At 37.9% G+C, this 17712-nt stretch overlaps 1 protein-coding gene across 4 annotated transcripts in view; it reads left to right on the forward strand.

Annotated features, from left to right (window-relative positions):
* The window catches only part of PTH2R (parathyroid hormone 2 receptor), a 138562-nt gene that overhangs the window by 110843 nt on the left and 10007 nt on the right, over window positions 1-17712 (forward strand). For 3 of the 4 annotated variants that reach the window (XM_030916653.1, XM_030916652.1, XM_010376840.2), the window contains one exon: window positions 14867-14961. The exons of the other annotated variant lie outside the window; for it this stretch is intronic. In XM_030916653.1, coding sequence (XP_030772513.1) covers window positions 14867-14961 — 95 coding nt within the window. The remainder of the gene's footprint in view (window positions 1-14866; window positions 14962-17712) is intronic. 4 annotated transcript variants of the gene reach the window in all.

The following is a 17712-nucleotide window of genomic DNA, read 5'->3' on the forward strand; positions in this document are numbered from 1 at the left end:
CTTTTGACTCCATGGGGGTGGAGGCAGGGGGAATCTGATGCTTAGAAATACCAATAAGAGGAAGAAGAGCTTTTTATTTTTTTCTTTGAGAATGGAATGTTTCCCATCTTAGTGGATTGTCAAGCAAGTTCTCCATGAATGCAGCATGGATGTCTTTTGGCATCATTGTTACACATTTGGCCTGGATTGCACACGGCTCGGTGTCTCCAGAAAGGCCATTATGATAGATCTCATTTGTTTCCCACAAAGCACCAGTAGCTGTGCTCTGGATGTGCTGCTCTGTTTTGAAGTCCTCAGCAGTTTCTTGCACCAGACGTTAGGAGGAAAGTTTATGGATTAGGCTTTCAGTGGATTTCTGATAACATCTAATTTCACCAAGTGCCTTGGTATCCAGGTTGTTACCGGTGAAGTTTCGTCACCCATCCAGTAGATGGCACACTGGCCTTTGTAGTTTTTTTGTAGGTTGTTTTGAGGGCAATCTGTATGGCATAGAGACCGCCTAACTCACCCCACTTCTCCTTCAGCTAGGGATTGGTGAGCTAGAGCTGTATGTCTTTTTTTGAGAAACATCTATTCAGCTCCTTTGCCCATTTTAAAATTGGGTTGTTTCTTGGTATTCAGTTGTCTGAGTTCCTTATATCATTTGGATATTAGTCCCTTATTTAATACGTTAATTTTTATTGAACATATTCAATACATAAATATTGCAGATATTTTCTACCACTTGACAGGTTGCCTTTTCGCTCTATTGATTGTTTCCTTTGCTGTGCAGAGGCATTTTAGTTTAATGTAATCCTGCTTGTTCATTTTTGTTTCTCTTGCCTGTGCTTTTGGTACTCATTTCTAAGTATTGTATTCTTTTTTGTTGTTATTGTAAACTGATTTTTTTCTTAATTTTTTTGGATAGTTCATTGTTTGTACAATTTGTTCAACATTTCAGCCGAATTCTTCTTATCAGCTAGCTTTTGGCATCTGCCCCAGGGAAGCAAGTGCTTACATTCCATCCTCCTTGGAGATGTCAGACTTTCCTTAAATTTTGGGTTAATTGCTCATCCTATAACTTTGTTCTCTGATGCATTTAAAAAAGTTTAAAAACTTTTTGTCAGATTATCCAGCATTTGTTTTTTATAATGGTGGGAGCAAGTTTTCTTTTCTTTTCTTTTTTTCCCTAGCTTCCTACTATTGGGGAAATATAATTTAAAACAAAAATCTTCTCCTAATCTAAAAATCTTCTCCACATAGGTAATACAGAAGAAAAACACTTTTAGTATTCAGTTATTAAACCAGAATGTGGTGTGCATTACACGCAATCTGCTAAGAGATCGCAAAGAGAAAGAAGTCTCACTCCTTTGTGTAGCCAAGCAGTTACTACTCATTGTATGTATGTTTTCAAGAGACAAAATAACTAGTTCTCAAGTAAGAGGGACTTGACAATACTATATGACACACATGATTCATCCGAACTTTACCTGGTAATTGGGGTGACCACTTGTCATGGCTAAGTAGCTTTATTGGAGGAAAAACAAGTTTGTCATTTCTTTATGGCAGGAGGAAGTTTTGCCACTTCAAGATAGGTGCCTACAGAAGTTAAGCTCCTACCCTACAAAAACCGGGAGATGGGGATGCTATCTCTCTTGATGTTAACATTTCAAAAAGATGGTTCCTAGGTCCTTGTGAAAGACATTCCTGGGCCATAAAGCTGTCCAAAGGCCTATCTAATCTTCGAAAGGATTTATAAACATTTCAAAGAGATGAGAAAGTACATACAAGCTTTCTAAGGTAAATGCTTTAAGAAAAAGGGGGAAAGTGAAATCTCTTCCCCCATTTTCAACAGGGAGAATGAAGCCTCTTATTTTTAAATTTGTATTTGACCTCACTCTGTCTCCTATGTAACAACTGGCATCTCTAGGTTAATCTGATAATGAAATGGTCTTGCAGTGATTTCCAACAAAACTCTCCTACTTATTTTCCTCCTGGGATTTCAGGCTCACATTCTTATGGACCATGAAGCCTACATCCCTCCTTTTACTTTTGAACCTGTCTGTAAAGGGAGAAATAAGCCCAGAACTTAAGCTCCGTATGTTCAGAGTGTGGTGCTCCTTCTTCTGAGTTGTTCTGTGTGGTGAAGCCAGGAAGGATGAAGATAATAATGACAACAAACATTACATAGTTCTTACAATGTGCTGGGCAGTGTTTTAGGCGTTTTATATACATCAATATATCTAATCTGACAAATAACTCTAAATAAGAAACTGTCCAAGAATACCCAATATTAAGTGATGGAGCCAGGTGCTGACTTCAGGATCAATGTCCCCACCCAGTGAACTCCATGCACTTATAATAAAATCTAACATCTCTGATAATCCAGCAAAGATGCCTCACTCGTGCTTGTGCCTCTTTACATGCCACACCCTGGCTATGTTGTTTACCAGTCAGTTGCTTGACCTTGTCCACCTCTGTTTTTCTTAGGGCTGTTCTACATGCCCCACTGTACTTCTAGAAGGTTGGAATGTGCTTCCTTCTATGCTTCATTTGAAATACTACTTTTTCTTTGTGACCTTGATGCCCTCCAATCTAAATTAGATTACCAATTATAATCTACAGGTTGTAGAAAGGCTTTTTCTCCTCAACATCATGGTATATCATGTCTTTCACTGTTGAATGTCCATCTTGTCCACCGAACTGCAAGGTTTATGTAAACAAGGATCATTTTTTTTTTTTCTAAACTTATGATGCCTAGTGCTTAGCTAGTTTCCTGGCACAGAGTGACCACTCAATAAATACTTGTTGGAAAAACAAAACATGCATATAAAATAGATATCCTGGGGAACTGGGAAGAGGAAAGAGGCAAAATAAGAGCACAAAGCAAGTAAAATTACAGAACTTGTGAGTTCATTTTATGCAGTCTTTTCAATTTCTAGAAAAGAAAACTACAGCTCACACAGATAAAGGTCACATGACTAGTGTGATGAAACAAAGACTTTAACATGCATTTTGTGACCACGTTCTTTTCACTTGCATTCCAAAACCTGTCAAACTGTGTCTTGAATTTAGGGGAAAAATCTTTCCATTTATATAGCTATGTTCATAGTTTTAAAAATAGCTTAACTTTAGGATATAAAGTTGTTTTGTAGTCATGCATTGCATGTGACATGGTTTTATGTAAATATATGCATCATATGTGCTAACAAAGAAACTATTTGCCCAGAATTTAAAATCCAAATTAGATCCCTTACTTAATTCTGTCTTTGGCTATTATAATACTATAGATTCTGTTAATTTGATGTTTGTATATGTAGGAGTAAAATTAGATAAATTATGGTCAGAATTTCTAAGCAATATATGAGGTAAACTAAATTTAAGAGAGTAAAGGAATTTGTTAAGTATGAGCAGTCTGGAGAAGTCATGTCAAGATAACTGATTTTTAGAGATAACCATAGACTGCAGTATAAGTTTGGAAGGAATCACTTAATTTTGGAATTGTAAGATCTATAATTATAGAATTGTTGTTTTCTGTTTTGTTCAAGTGTGTTAAAATTATGTTTAAGAGAACTAGAGTCATTGGAAAATACTAAATTTTGTTGTGAAAATAAATGTCCCCAAATGTAATCATTTATCAGACACCTGTGTCATCTTGATGTTGGTTTGAGGATGATTTTTTAATTCTTCCCCTGTGAGATCAAAATATAAGAGAAATATTTCCTAATTAACAACAGAGCGTGATGCTTTGTTTTGGTTCTGGGCCTCCTGGAGCATCATGAGAAGGCGTAGGGATGCTCAACCTCAAGAGCAGGAGGTGCTGCAGGCAGGACAGCTTGCTTGGAAGAAGTGGGAAAGGTGAGATTGATTGATTCAATACATTCTGACCAAGCTGGGGCACTTACTGAGACATGAGCACCTGGATTTGCACTGATGTCAACCAAGAGGCACTGTAACAGCTGAAACAAAATAAAACCAGAGACATAAAAATACAGACTGGGAAATTGAGCAGATTCACTCTGGGGTACTTATGAGAGGGCCTTGAGAATGCCAGTATTATGGTGTGAAGAGTTGTATGGTACTGGCAGAAACCTGAGATCTTGAATTTATAGGTTAGGGAAAAGAAAAGGAGGAACTGTGGTATTTGTCTTTATGTAAGTATTTCCTTCGTGCTGTGTTACTGTCCCCATTTACCCATCCTTTCATCCACCATCCGGTGATAGGTCATCAAACTGTCTTTCTAGGCCCTGCTCAAATTTTATCTTTACCAAAATTGATATGGTTTGGCTGTGTCCCCACTCAAATCTCATCTTGAATTCCCACGTGTTATGGGAGGGATCTGTGGGAGGTAATTGAATCATGGGGGCAGGTCTTTCTTGGGCTGTTCTCGTGAGAGTGAATAAGTGTTATGAGATCTGATGATTATATATGGCGCATTTTCCCTGCACAAGCTCTCTTCTCTTGCCTGCCGCCATGTGAGAAGTGCCCTTTCATCTTCTGTCATGATTTGAGGCATCCCCAGCCACGTGGAACTATAAGTCCATTAAACCTTTTTTTTCTTCCCATTCTCAGGTATGCCTTTATCAGCAGCATGAAAACAGACTAATACAGTAAATTGGTACCAGTAGAGTGGGGCGCTGCTGAGAAGATACCTGAAAATGTTTAAGTGACTTTGGAACTGGGTAACAGGCAGAGGTTTGGAACAGTTCAAAGGGTTCACAGACAGGAAAATGTGGGAAAGTTTGGAACTCCCTAGAGACTTGTTGAATGGCTTTGACCAAAATGCTGATAATGATGTGGACAATGAAATCCAGGCTAAGGTGGTCTCAGATGGAGGTGAGGAACTTGTTGGGAACTGGAGCAAAGATGACCCTTGTTATCTTTTATCAGAGACTGGTGGCATTTTGTCCCTGCCCTAGAGTTTTTTTTGAACTTTGAATTGGAGGGAAATGATTTAGGTATCTGGCAGAAGAAATCTCTAAGCAGCAAAGGATTCAAGAGGTGACTTGGGTGCTGTTAAAGGCATTTAGTTTTAAAAAGGGAAACAGAGCATAAAAGTTTGGAAAATTTGCAGCCTGACAATGCAGTAAAAAAGAAAATCCCATTTTCTGAGGAGAAATTGAAGCTGGCTGCAGAAATTTGTATTAGTAACAAGGAGCCAAATATTAATCCCCAAGACAATGGATAAAATGTCTCCAGGGCATATCAGAGGTCTTCACAGCAACCCCTTCCATCACAGGCCTGGAGGTTTAGGAGGAAAAAGTGGTTTTGTGGGCTGGGCCCAAGGTCCCTGTGCTGTGTGCAGCCTAGGGACTTGGTGCCCTGTGTCCCAGCTGCTCCAGCCATGGCTGAAAGGGGCCAATGTAGAGCTCGGACCATGGCTTCAGAGGGTGCAAGCCCCAAGCCTTGGCAGCTTCCATGTGGTGTTGAGCCTGTGAGTGTACAGAAGTCAAAAACTGAGGTTTGGAAACCTCTGCCTAGTTTTCAGAAAATGTATGGAAATGCTTGGATATCCAGGCAGAAGTTTGCTGCAAGGGCAAGGCCCTTATGGAGAACCTCTATCAGGGCAGTGCAGAAGGGAAATGTGGGGTTGGAGCTGCCACACAGAGTCCCTACTGGGGCACTGCCTAGTGGAGCTGTGAGAAGAGGTCCACTGTCCTCCAGACCCCAGAATGGTAGCTCCACCAACAGCTTGCACCACGTGCCTGGAAAAGCTGCAGACACTCAATGCCAGTTTGTGAAAGAAGCCAGGAGGGGGGCTATACCTTGCAAAGCCACAGGGGCAGAGCTGCCCAAGGTCATTGGAGCCACCTCTTTCATCAGCGTGACCTGGATATAAGACATGGAGTCAAAGGATGTCATTTTGGAGCTTTAAAATTTGATTGCTTCAGTGGATTTCAGACTTGCATGGGCCCTGTAGCCCTTTTGTTTTGGTCAATTTCTCCCATTTGGAATGGCTGTATTTACCCAATGCCTGTACCCCCATTGTATCTAGGAAGTAACTAACTTGATTTTGATATTACAGGCTCATAGGCAGAAGGGATTTGCCTTGTCTTGGATGAAACCTTGGACTGTGGAGTTTGAACTGTTGCTGTAATGAATTAAGACTTTGGGGGACTGTTGGGAAGGTGTGATTGCTTTTGAAATGTAAGGACATGAAATTTGGGAGGGTCCAGGGGTGGGATGATACCTAAATCATTTCCCTCTAATTCAAAGTTCCAAAAATCTCTAGGGTGGGGACAAAATGCCACCAGTCTCTTTGATAAAAAATAACAAGAGTCACCTTTGTTCCAGTTCTCAACAAGTTCCTCACCTCCAAATCTCATCTTGAATTCCCACATGTTGTGGGAGGGACCCAGTGGGAGGTAACTGAATCATGGAGTCACTTTCCTGTGCCATTCTCATGATAGTGAATAAGTCTCATGAGATCTGATGATTGTATAAGGGGAAGTTTCCCTGCACAGCTCTCTTCTCTTGTCTGCTGCCATGTGAGATGTGCCTTTCACCTTCCGTTATGATTGTGAGGCATCCCTAGCCACCTAGAACTATAAGTCCAGTAAACCTTTTTTTTCTTTTCAGTCTTGGGTATGTCTTTAACAGCAATATGTAAATGAACTAATACAGTCTTCTTTTGTCTCTTAACAAAGTTAATCTCCTATATTTTATTAATCATCTGATAATAAATGTTTGAGTCCCTTTTTGTTTCAAGCATATTTCGGAGTCTTTTTTTTGCATTGATCCTCAAATAACTTTTAAGTAGGTATTTTTATTATTCCCAGTTTGGGTTCACGAAAGGTTGTATAACTTGTCTGAGGTTATAAATTTAGAAAATGCTGAAGCCAAGGTCAAACCCAGGCAATGCCATTCCAGAGCCCACAGGTTTTCCTCTTTCTTGCCATAGGATTTAAGCTAGGGCAGTGTTTCCATATGTAGGGGCACATACCCTGGTGCATGAGAGGACTTAGGTGGTATATGCAAGATCATTAAGCAATATTGAATCATATGTGAATTTTGGTCCCTTTCCAACCCTTCTGAACACATCAAGGAGAAAGTTTTATTTTGGTCCTGGTCTTGAACAACACTCACATGTGTAGTGTCTTTCTTTGGGGATGGGGGAGGTAGGACAGGCAACCCAATCTAGATAACATTTCATAAGGCTTTTTGTTTCCATCATATGTATTTCACAGTTGTCTCTTATTTATAAAAGCTTCTACTGGTTCTTTATTTATGTTTAATGGTATGAAATTTAAATTTTAATAATTTAATGAAAGTCAATTGAAGAAAGGTATGAAGTAGGCATTAGTAGGTAAGTAATATCAATATGGCAAAATCATGATGGTGGCACCCTAAATGACTTATATGGAGAACACTGAACTGGACAAATTCCTTTAACAATGAAACCTGAAATTATACAAAAGTCCTGACCGGTGTAAGCAGTGGGCGTTCCCATGGTTGTGGGAGGCTAGTTGTGTTTCATGTGATCAGACACTTTAGAAGGAGTGTACCACACTGCATTTTACTTACTGGCTCTGTCTTCCCTGTGTGCTCCTCGTGGGTAGGGATAATCTATTCTTTTATTTTCCTAGAATGCCTGCCCTTTATTGGTGCCTAGGAAATATTGGCTGAATGAAAATGTAAATATATACTTAATATTACTTATAGTGCATCGTAAGAGTATTTGATAAGCATGCCACATGTAGGTACCTTACAATCATTTACAATATAGTTTCCTTCATAGTTAACTAAAATAACTATATTCAGTTATTATATATTATATAAATAATTGTTTCGATTTTATGACTGGCAATACCGGCACACAGAGAAGTATTTGACTTAGAATTATAGAGTTTTGGAGCTGGGGGTACTCTTAGATTTTGTCGAGTCTCACTAACTTTACTAGTCTACAAGCAGTCAAACTCACATCCAAGGTCATACAGGTCATTAGTGGAGGAGGTGCAACTCATAATAGTTTTTATTATAGGGTTGGTAGTTATGTGAACAAGTGTATGAATCCTGTGTGAACTCTTACCAGTTGCTGACTGTACTATGATTTAGCCTCTTTTAAAATGAAGTTTTCGAAAAAGGAAATTGGATACTCTAATATTTACTTCATAGGGTTATTAGGAGTACTATGTAAGATTATTAAAGTGCTTAGTATAACCTATGAAAAGCGTTCAATAAATAATAGCCTATAATACAGGTAGTAACACTACTAATACTACTACTAGTGATAGCATGGTAATAGTAGGGGTGTAGTAACAGAAATGGTGGTTCATGTAGTAGTGATATAAGCTTATCCAAGTCTTTCTGACACCATCATGAAGTTCAGAATAGGGAAGAGACAGCACCAAACTCTGTCTGAAGGGCTTAATAAAGGAAACACCAAGAAGGTGAGATTTGAACGAAAAGTATGAAGGAAGAGTAGAAATCACTTACCTAAATCACTTAATAGGTAAATCGCAGAGAAGGGTTTTCCTGGCATAGAGATTAGCCCATGCCAAGTGGGCATGTTATGTTTTCTATGGCTGGAAGGAACAATGCATCTGCAGAATGTGCAGAAGATCAGACTGTGAAGTTGGATGGGAGTGGACTCATGTCGTGCTAAAGCACGTTGGAATTTTCCTTAAAATTGTGAGGAGACATCAAAATATTTTAAGCAGGTTAGTAAGCAGATCAGATGTGGGTTTTAAAAAGAAAACTCTAGAGGTATTATGATGGGTAGATAAGATGAACTAGCTTGGAGACGCAAATGTCTAAGAGAGGTACTATTCACCTTTAAATGCATAGTTCTATTTGATTCTGACAACTATATGAGAGACTGTACTCTTGATGCAGCCTTCCAAGAAAGAGACAGGAATTAAAGAGTTTTATCAAAATGATAACAACCATAAATAACTGTCAGCTGCTGATATGAGTAATGGAAGGAGATCAGCGTCAGCAGCTGGTGAGCTTGGGCAGCGAGCGTGATGACAATCCATGTTTTTTGCTATTTGATGAGAGTTAGTCCCACATATTCCATTCATTTAAATCTATTTCTTTGGAGATGCTGTAAAGTCTCAAAATATTTTCCTTTATAATGAGTTGATTCATCTTAGCTGAATTAAAATGTGAATGTGCAATAAGAACTATTTTTTTAAAGGCCCAAGAAAAGGTAAATATTGTCATAAAATGTAAATGTATAACTAATTTAATGACATATCTTTTATATTTGAATAATAGAAACTTCTTCCAGGGTCACCTTTCTTATAGTACATACGTCTAAGCTGTGCTTATAGAATAGGAGTAATAAAAGAGAAAATCCTAAACTCAGTGTTTAAAGCAACCCTTAACTGGCATTAAAAAAAACAAACAAACCATAAAACATATTAGGGAATTAGGGTCTGTCACTCATTGAGACTTTAGAATTCATATGCTTATTTTTTGCAGTAGTTCAGGCAGTAGTTCCTTTTCTGGCAACTCCATAAAAATCATTCATAGAATCAAAGAATGTTCAAGTTGGGAAGCATTTTGGGGATAGCTTGCCCAATGTTTATCTGATAGCATTATTGCAGAGATTTTAACCTTTAAATAACCCTCCAGAGAAGTAATGTAACTGACAGCTTGTGGTTTGCGTTAGAGATGTTGACAGGTATGAGAAGTATATGGGGCATTTGTGATTATTTCTTTTTCAGGTCACTTTTTATTGGCATGTATTTACTTACTCTTAGATGTTTGTTTCATCATGCCTCACATCATCATTGTGTATCCAAGCTGAGAACTAATCTTTCTGGTCAATAAACAGTTTGTGATGTTTATCTTGGGTTTGCTCATTGTATCAGTAATGATTAAATTTGAATATTGAATGACATTGAATGACTAAGCAAGTAGGCGACTCCTGAGGAAGCTGCATACTACATAGAGTGCATTAAACACAGAGCTAAAATGTTTTTTAAATAAATGTTTTGTTTTCCATACTTGTCACAGGGTATCTTAGGGAACTCTGGCAGAAGAAATAAGATGGAATTTCTAATAAAGGGCTTTAGGAAATATTTTAGGTGATAAGTTTTAAAAATATTCTATCTAGTGTACTTTTCAAAATATGAAAAGAAAGGGACAAACAAGGTACATGCTTCTTAGCTGTTGTCGGGTGAGTGATTCATTTTCTTTCAGTTGCAGGGAGAGGTGCAGTCACCAAAAACAAGGGTTGACTGGGAAGGAAGGAGTTTTAAGAAAAATGGATAAAATTTAATCTCTGATCATTGACACAATTATAAATACCAAACTGATTTTTCCCCAGAGAAAAATCTCCCCTTCAGAACTCCTTTTCTTTTCTAAATCAGTTAGAAATAAAACTTTAAATGAAATTAAAGCTCTAACATTTGCCATAGAAACTGTCTCCAAGTTATAAATTGAATTCCGACTGATTAGAAATGAACTATATATTTTGATCTTTATATTTGTGATACAGATAATCAAATTATAGTATTTGATAGAGATCAGGGAGTTTATTACCTGTTATGTAAAAGTTCAGCATTTAGTACCAATATGCAAATAAGCAAAGCAAAAAAATTCTTATGTTTGTGATATTGAAAAATAAGCCGATACATGGGTTGAGCAGATATGACGTATTCAGAGTGTCTCTGAGGGCAACTAACACATAGCATCTCTCTTGGCTTCCCTGATTCTAAACATGTTAAGATATAAAGCAAGGGAGTGAGGGAGAACCTTATTGTTCCAGGAGGCTGGGGTGGATGATGTGACCCTAGGTCTGTTAGACAAGTGGGTCTATTGAAGAATCCCATAATTAGTCAGGATCTTCCCACCTGGGCACGGGATGCTAAGGGGCAGGCTCCTATCCCTGGAGATGCTGCAGAGAAAGTCTGCTCACTGCAAGTTACCTTTTCTATGCCTAAATTTTTACTTCTTTCTATGATTACATCTTTTGCAAGTTATGCCTAGAAGTGAAAATTCTACATTGAAGGGGGATGTGCTGATTAACCTCAATATAAATAGTGTTTACCGTGTGCACATCTTATTCACTTTTGTATTCACTCTCATTGGACAAATCTTGATTAAACACCAAGAACATTGCAGGCCCTGTGCGACACACTGGAGAAGAGAGAGTAGAGGAGAAGACAGACACCAGTTTCTTCTCCCGCAGCTGAAGCTTAGTGAGTGAGGCAAACATTTAAACATGAAAAATGCTTCTGAGAATAAGTGACATTCAGCCTGAACCCTGATAACTGACCTAGGAAGGGTGAGTGAGTGGAGAGAGTAAAGGATCCAGGCAAAGAAAACTCCAGTAACCAAGTCTCAGAGACAGGACAGCCTGCGCTTCCATGGCTGAAATGTTTTCTTTGTGTTAGTTCATCTGTGGTTCACTCTGAACAAATCTTTACATTTGTTTAAATAATTACTTGCAGGCTACATGTTGGGTACAGTGTACACTGCTCCGGTGATGGGTGCACTAAAATCTCAGGAATCACCACTAAAGAACTTAGCAATGTAACAGAAAACCACCTCTACCCCAAAACTATTGGAATTAAAAAAAGAATCTTTAATTGCAAAATAATTTGATTTCTATGTTTGCGTTATTTTAAAAACATATTTACAAAAAATTAATTCTATGTGTTATTGGCCTTAATGTTTATTAAAGGTCATGTTATTCTAAGCCTTCTTTCTTTTTTTAGATTTCTTTGCTTTGTTTTGTCTGTAGTTTGCTTCAAGCAAAATTTTTCCTACGGGAATTTACATGAAATATGCAAGAACTCTTTAATGATGTTTTTCTTAGAATTATGTCTTAATTTTAAAAAATTACTACTACTACTACTACTACTACTACTACTACTACTACTAAAATCTCACCAGAAACTTCCTCTTTGTCTTATTCTCTTTTATTTCTTTTGCCTGGTATAAAATGCCACCTTCCCATTTGCAGACTCAAGTCTTCCTTTAGTGCAAGATTTTTCTTCTGTTATGTTTTTATTGATTTATTCTATTTGTTGTTGTCTTTTCTTCAGAAAGAGAAGTAATCTGCCACATCCTCCAGATAGGTATCTTACACCTCATATACCTCCTCACACCCGTCTTTGTTCTTCTTCTTTTCTTTTTTTAGCGGCTTAGAAGAACACGCATTTGCTCTCTTACAGTTCTGAAAGTCAGAAGTCCTAAAATCAAGGTGTCAGTAGAGCTACCTTCCTTCTGGAGGTGCTGGGGGGAATCTTAATCTTTTTCAGCTTCTAGAGGCCACTGGCATTCCATGACTCTTGGTCCCTTCCTCCATCATCAAAGCCAAAAGTGTAGCAATTTCCACTCTTAAATCCCTGGCCACATCCTCACTCGAACGCCCTTTCTCAAACTCTCAAATCTTTGTTCTTTTTCCCTCCCTTTGGGAGGATTCTTCAAGTGTCTCCTAAATTGCTGAATTCATTTTTTTGCTTTGTCAGATCTACTGTTTGTTGTTCTAATACTGATTTTAAAACTTGGTTATATTTTAGATTCCATGTAATCTTTTGTTAATCCATCCTGCTCTTAAATTTCTGTCTCCATCTCAGTCTACTCTTAACTCAGTTCTATTTTATGGACACTATTGTGCAGTGGTTAAGGGTGTACGGTGTGGATACAGGCTGCATGGGCTGCATTAAGGCCCTGCCACTTGCTAGCTGTGTGGCTAGGAAAAATATGTGGAATCTGTGCCTCAGGTTCCTCATCTGTGAAATGGGGACAAGAAAATGCCTTTCTCATAGAGATGCTATGAGACTAAGAGTCAATTCATTTGCCATGGTTAGTAGTCAATAAAGTGGTTTCTAATTCACCCATAGTCTATATTTTTCTAAATTATTCAGACTAATTATTTAGAATTTCATCCAGCTGTTGTTGCTTGTATCGGTATGTGTGTATATATGGCATGTGTGTGTTTGTTACTTATCTTTTAAGGCATCAAGTTTTGCTCAGCCTTAATATTTTAAAATTCTTAATTCTTTCCATAATCAATTTGGTTGGCCTTGAACGTATCTTCTCAGTTATTAAATGGATGGACTCTTTGGCATGTATTTCCTTTAGTCAGTTTTCTGGGAGTGGAGGGTGCAGATTTATTTAGTGTATTTTACTAAAGGACTAAGTACTTGGTCCCTTGCCTTTTAATAAGGTGAAGCTTAAGGTTGGCTCATCAGAAGCCGTCTCTACTTCTTCCTTTTCCAGGACGGGGCGTGACAAATGGCAATCCAGCTGACGTTGCCCCACAGGTCTCCCAGCTTCAGCTCCTAGCACTTAGTCCTTCACCCAACCGTTCCATGCATCACTCCCCAGTATCTTCACCCTAGCTACATCCTGTTGCTGGGGGCTGTTGTCTTAGGGGGACAAGAATTAATGGGGCATGAAATAAATCTTGTCGTTCAGAAAGTAGCACTCATGTGCTTCTTTCTCAGTGACCTGAGCAGTACTCAAGTAGCTTTTCAACTTCTCATTAAAACAAATCTGTCTGCGGGCTGCGAGTTGTAGTGGGTGAAGATGGAAATCCTCAGCTCTCATGTTTTGCATCTTTTTGTCCTCCTGAACAGAAGGTATCAGATGGTGGTTAAGGATTCACGATAGAGACTCACATAGACCTGGTTCGAATTCCAGCCGATTGGTGGGTATTCCAGGTTAAAACAGGTTAAAACAGTTAATCTCTTTGAGATAAAGTTTCTTCAGCCATAACAAATGGATGTAAAAAAATAAAAGTGTCTCCTCCATGCTCATGTAAGGTTTTAAATTAGAAAATGTTCAATAAATGGCAGCTGTTGTCAGCCTGGAAACATCCCTTTCCTTTCATCAGCTCACAGCACAACTTTGTTTTCCCCCATGTGTGGGGCTCAAGACCTAGCCCTCAGTTCTTGTAGAAAGTTGTGATTGTTGAGAGGTGCTCACAGGGTTGTCAGTGGTAGGATAGCAGAGAGGTTGATGGTATGTTCAAGGCTGATACAGACAGTCAGCTGAATTTGGGACTGAGACACACAAATTCTCTGATAACCAAATTCCCTAACTTCCAGAAGAGACTGAGGACTCTGCAAGACAAGTTATCCCCAGGACTACAGGACTTGATGACTTTCTCTTCTGCCCCTGCTCTGGCAGGGACACAGTGCTTACTGTTGGCAATCTACATTTCCATTATTCCTAAGTACTAGCACCTTCTGGAAAGCAGACATTTCCCAGAATTTCAGGCCTCGATCTCCTTATGACCCCAGACCTGGAGACATGTGTTCTTCATCTTCATCTGGAATGTCTTCACTGATCCTTGAGGACCTCAGACAGAAAGGGATTTATTCCTTCGACACTCCCCTCCCTCCCCTTTTAAAAGCCAGGACTTGATTATCTCTAGTGGTATTCACACTTACAACATTTAAAAAAATCAATCTAATTGACTACACTGGGAGCCTTTTCTTATATAGCATCTTACTTCCCTTAAAAAAAAAACACCTCATATCACCTTCACCCAATACTTTTCATACATCATAGACAGAGTGGATCCCCGAAATAGCTCTATTATTCCTCTCCCTAAAGAAGAGACATAGCTGGGAATTCATTTTAAAGAGGACTGTTGATTACATTTATATAATAACTATTACCCTTTGTCCTGCCAGTTTGCCAAAGGGCTTCATCTAAACTTCAGTTTAGAAAGGCCCCGTGGATCCCGGCAGATCATCCTCTGGTATTTTCAGTGTTGTTGAAACTTTATATTTCTTTGTGTTTTCATGAAGGTGAATCAAGAATCACTAGCCTTCCAATATCTGATCTCAGGTTCCCCTGTTCACATTTATGAAATGGGTAATTTTTCTTATTTGAATGGAAAAAATTTCAACTTATGTAAATGTTTATAAAAATCTTGAAGACTAACAATAATTCTTTGTAATCTTACCTTCTTTTTCAGCTGAATTTTATTCTGTTTCTGAATACAGTTAGAGTTCTAGCTACCAAAATCTGGGAGACCAATGCAGTTGGGCATGACACAAGGAAGCAATACAGGTAATTTCAGGACAGACACCATCAGAGGAAATATTTTCCCTTCCTTCCTTCCTTCCTTCCTTCCTTCCTTCCTTCCTTCCTTCCTTCCTTCCTTCCTTCCTTCCTTCCTTCCTTTTTCTTTCTTTTTCTTTTTGGCAGAGTATCACTCTGTTGCCCAGGCTGGAGTGCAATGGCACAATCTCAGCTCACTGCAACCTCTGCCTCCCGGGTTCAAGCAATTCTGATGCCTCAGCCTCACGAGTAGCTGGAATTACAGGCATGCGCCATCATGTCCAGTTAATTTTTGTATTTTTAGTAGAGATGGGGTTTTGCCATGTTGGCCAGGCTGGTCTCAAACTCCTGACCTCAGGTGATCCACCTGCCTTGGCCTCCCAAAGTGCTGGGGTTACAGGTATGAGCCACCGTGCCCAGCCTTTGGTTACTATTTCAAGTAAAGAACAGATATAAATTGATTTGAAATACCTTTAAGAGATTAAATTTATGAATGTATATTTATTGTGTGATTTATCAGAAAAGCATATATATTAAGAAAACATAAGTAAATCCAAAGACCACCTCTTGTGCTTAAATTCTAAGTATATTTTAAAATCTGTTTTTAGCAGGTTAGGACGTTCCCATCAACCGTATGTGAACTCACAGAAAATATCTTGATGATCTTGGCAGACAATTTTATTTGCATTCTACAAATATGTCATAACTGAAAAGATCAAGTAGATTTGCTGTATTGTTTCTAATCTTTACATCAAACTGTCTCTCACTAAATATGCAAATGTATTGATTGAGAGAGGTCCATTCTTCAGCCTTTCATGAGGAAAAGGACAATCGAGTGTTTGTGATCGTTATCAAACTATCTTCAGGTTGTGTGCATTTCTCATAATGATCATTTTGGAAATTTTGAATATCAGTGGCATCTATCCAACTGGACATCCATTTATCAGGTAGATGTGGTTTTGGTTTTATAATCTTCAGTTAACTATTTATTTCTGCCTCAGATTGTTATGAAATGCTATCTCAGACATAGAGAGGAAAAACATAGTCAGCATTTTGATCTTCTCTCACGAATCTTCCATAAGTCCTCGTTGATTTAGTCCTCTCCACCATTTAGGTCGTATTTACTGTTGAGCTGCAAAGACTACAGGTATGGCCTACAGGATTCACAGTATCCTATGCCCATAGGATGCTCAGTATTAACAAATCAGCAGCTGCCAGTGCCAGTTATTTTTCGTGTGCTGTCAGTGGTAGTATTATACATTGTGCATGAGTTTACGGTGAAAGGTCTATGCTGTACTAACACAGCTTATCTCTCACATCACATCCCATCTGTGAAGACACAGGCCAAAAGATAGAATAATAAGAAATGTAAATAACTTTTCACTCTTCTTCATAAAGTGGAAGAGTATAGTGGTGTTTGGAAGCTACTTACTTCTCTAGTTCTGAACAAAACTGCGTATTTCTATAGTTCTGAATGACATGAACTAATATTTTTAGTAAAGTGTTGCCCAAGGGACATGAGAAATTTTGGAGGGAACAAAGAGTGACCTATCTTTAAAAATGGATAGGATAGACAACATTTTGAATTAATTCGTGGAGGATTATTTCCCAGAACAATTGAAGAGAATAATTTATCAAGGATTGAAATAATCAACTACTGAGAATTCAGAATAACTTTGAAATAATCTGGTGCCCAGAAGATTTCAAGTATGAAATTGTTAATTAGAACAGTTTAGACTAATGGAAGTCAGAAAAAGTATTTTTCAGCCAAATACGTTTTTTAATGGCTGAAACATATTTAATATCCTTAATTATGTCCAAAGTTAAGCCACAGATAAAAATGTAGTGAAAAGTGACTCTTTTTTTTCAGAGAAAAATGTGGGAACCTACTTGACACCAGTTTGAGAATTCAATTCCATATTCTGTTTCTGAGGCCATAGATTTTCAAGTTCAAATAGCATCTCACTTTTTAAATAGGCTTAGGAAAATTAAATCTGTGTCCCTGTCTCAGTGACATTCCTACAATGAGGGTTAATTGAGTATTTAAATTTATATCAGCTAATTTTTTTACCTTTACACTTATCTTCCATTCTGTTATTTCCTTTGTCTAACAAATGTTCAAATATTCTTGCTAAAATAAAACAATACAAAATTTCCAAATGGTGGCATCTAAAACAGTTACAAAGCATGTTTCCATGCATACTACTATGAAAAACTAAAAACACCTTTCAGAGCTGAGATAATCTCTCCAGGTGAATGTGCACTCACATACAAAAAAGACAGACTTCTGAAAAGTACATAAAATCTCTTAGTTGGCATGGTGGTTTAAAATGGAAAGGAATTAATCAATCAGTTCTTAAAATAATTTTTTATTTTGAGATAATTGTAGATTCACATACAGTTGCAAAAATCATACAGAGAGATCCCATATATCCTTTGACCCATTTCCCTCAATGGTGACATAGTGTATAACTACAGTTTACAATAATTTACCTTAAAACAAAATTGTATGAGTAAAATTCAATCATCTATTAGATTTAATAACACAGATAATGCATTTTTTTTCCTTTTAAATTACAACTCAATTACTTCATAAAATAAGAAGAAGTTGCCAGGCCTGGAAAAACAAGAGATATGAAAAAATGCAAGATTTGGTGAAAAAGAATACTTGGATGTTTTGACTAATTTGACTTCCCATTTAATGTTAGACAAAACTCATATTTAATGTTTATTATTTTTAGAATAAATCCAACCAGTATT

This window comes from Rhinopithecus roxellana, chromosome 14 (assembly GCF_007565055.1).
Source record: "Rhinopithecus roxellana isolate Shanxi Qingling chromosome 14, ASM756505v1, whole genome shotgun sequence".
In the NCBI taxonomy this organism is placed as follows: Eukaryota; Metazoa; Chordata; class Mammalia; order Primates; family Cercopithecidae; genus Rhinopithecus; species Rhinopithecus roxellana.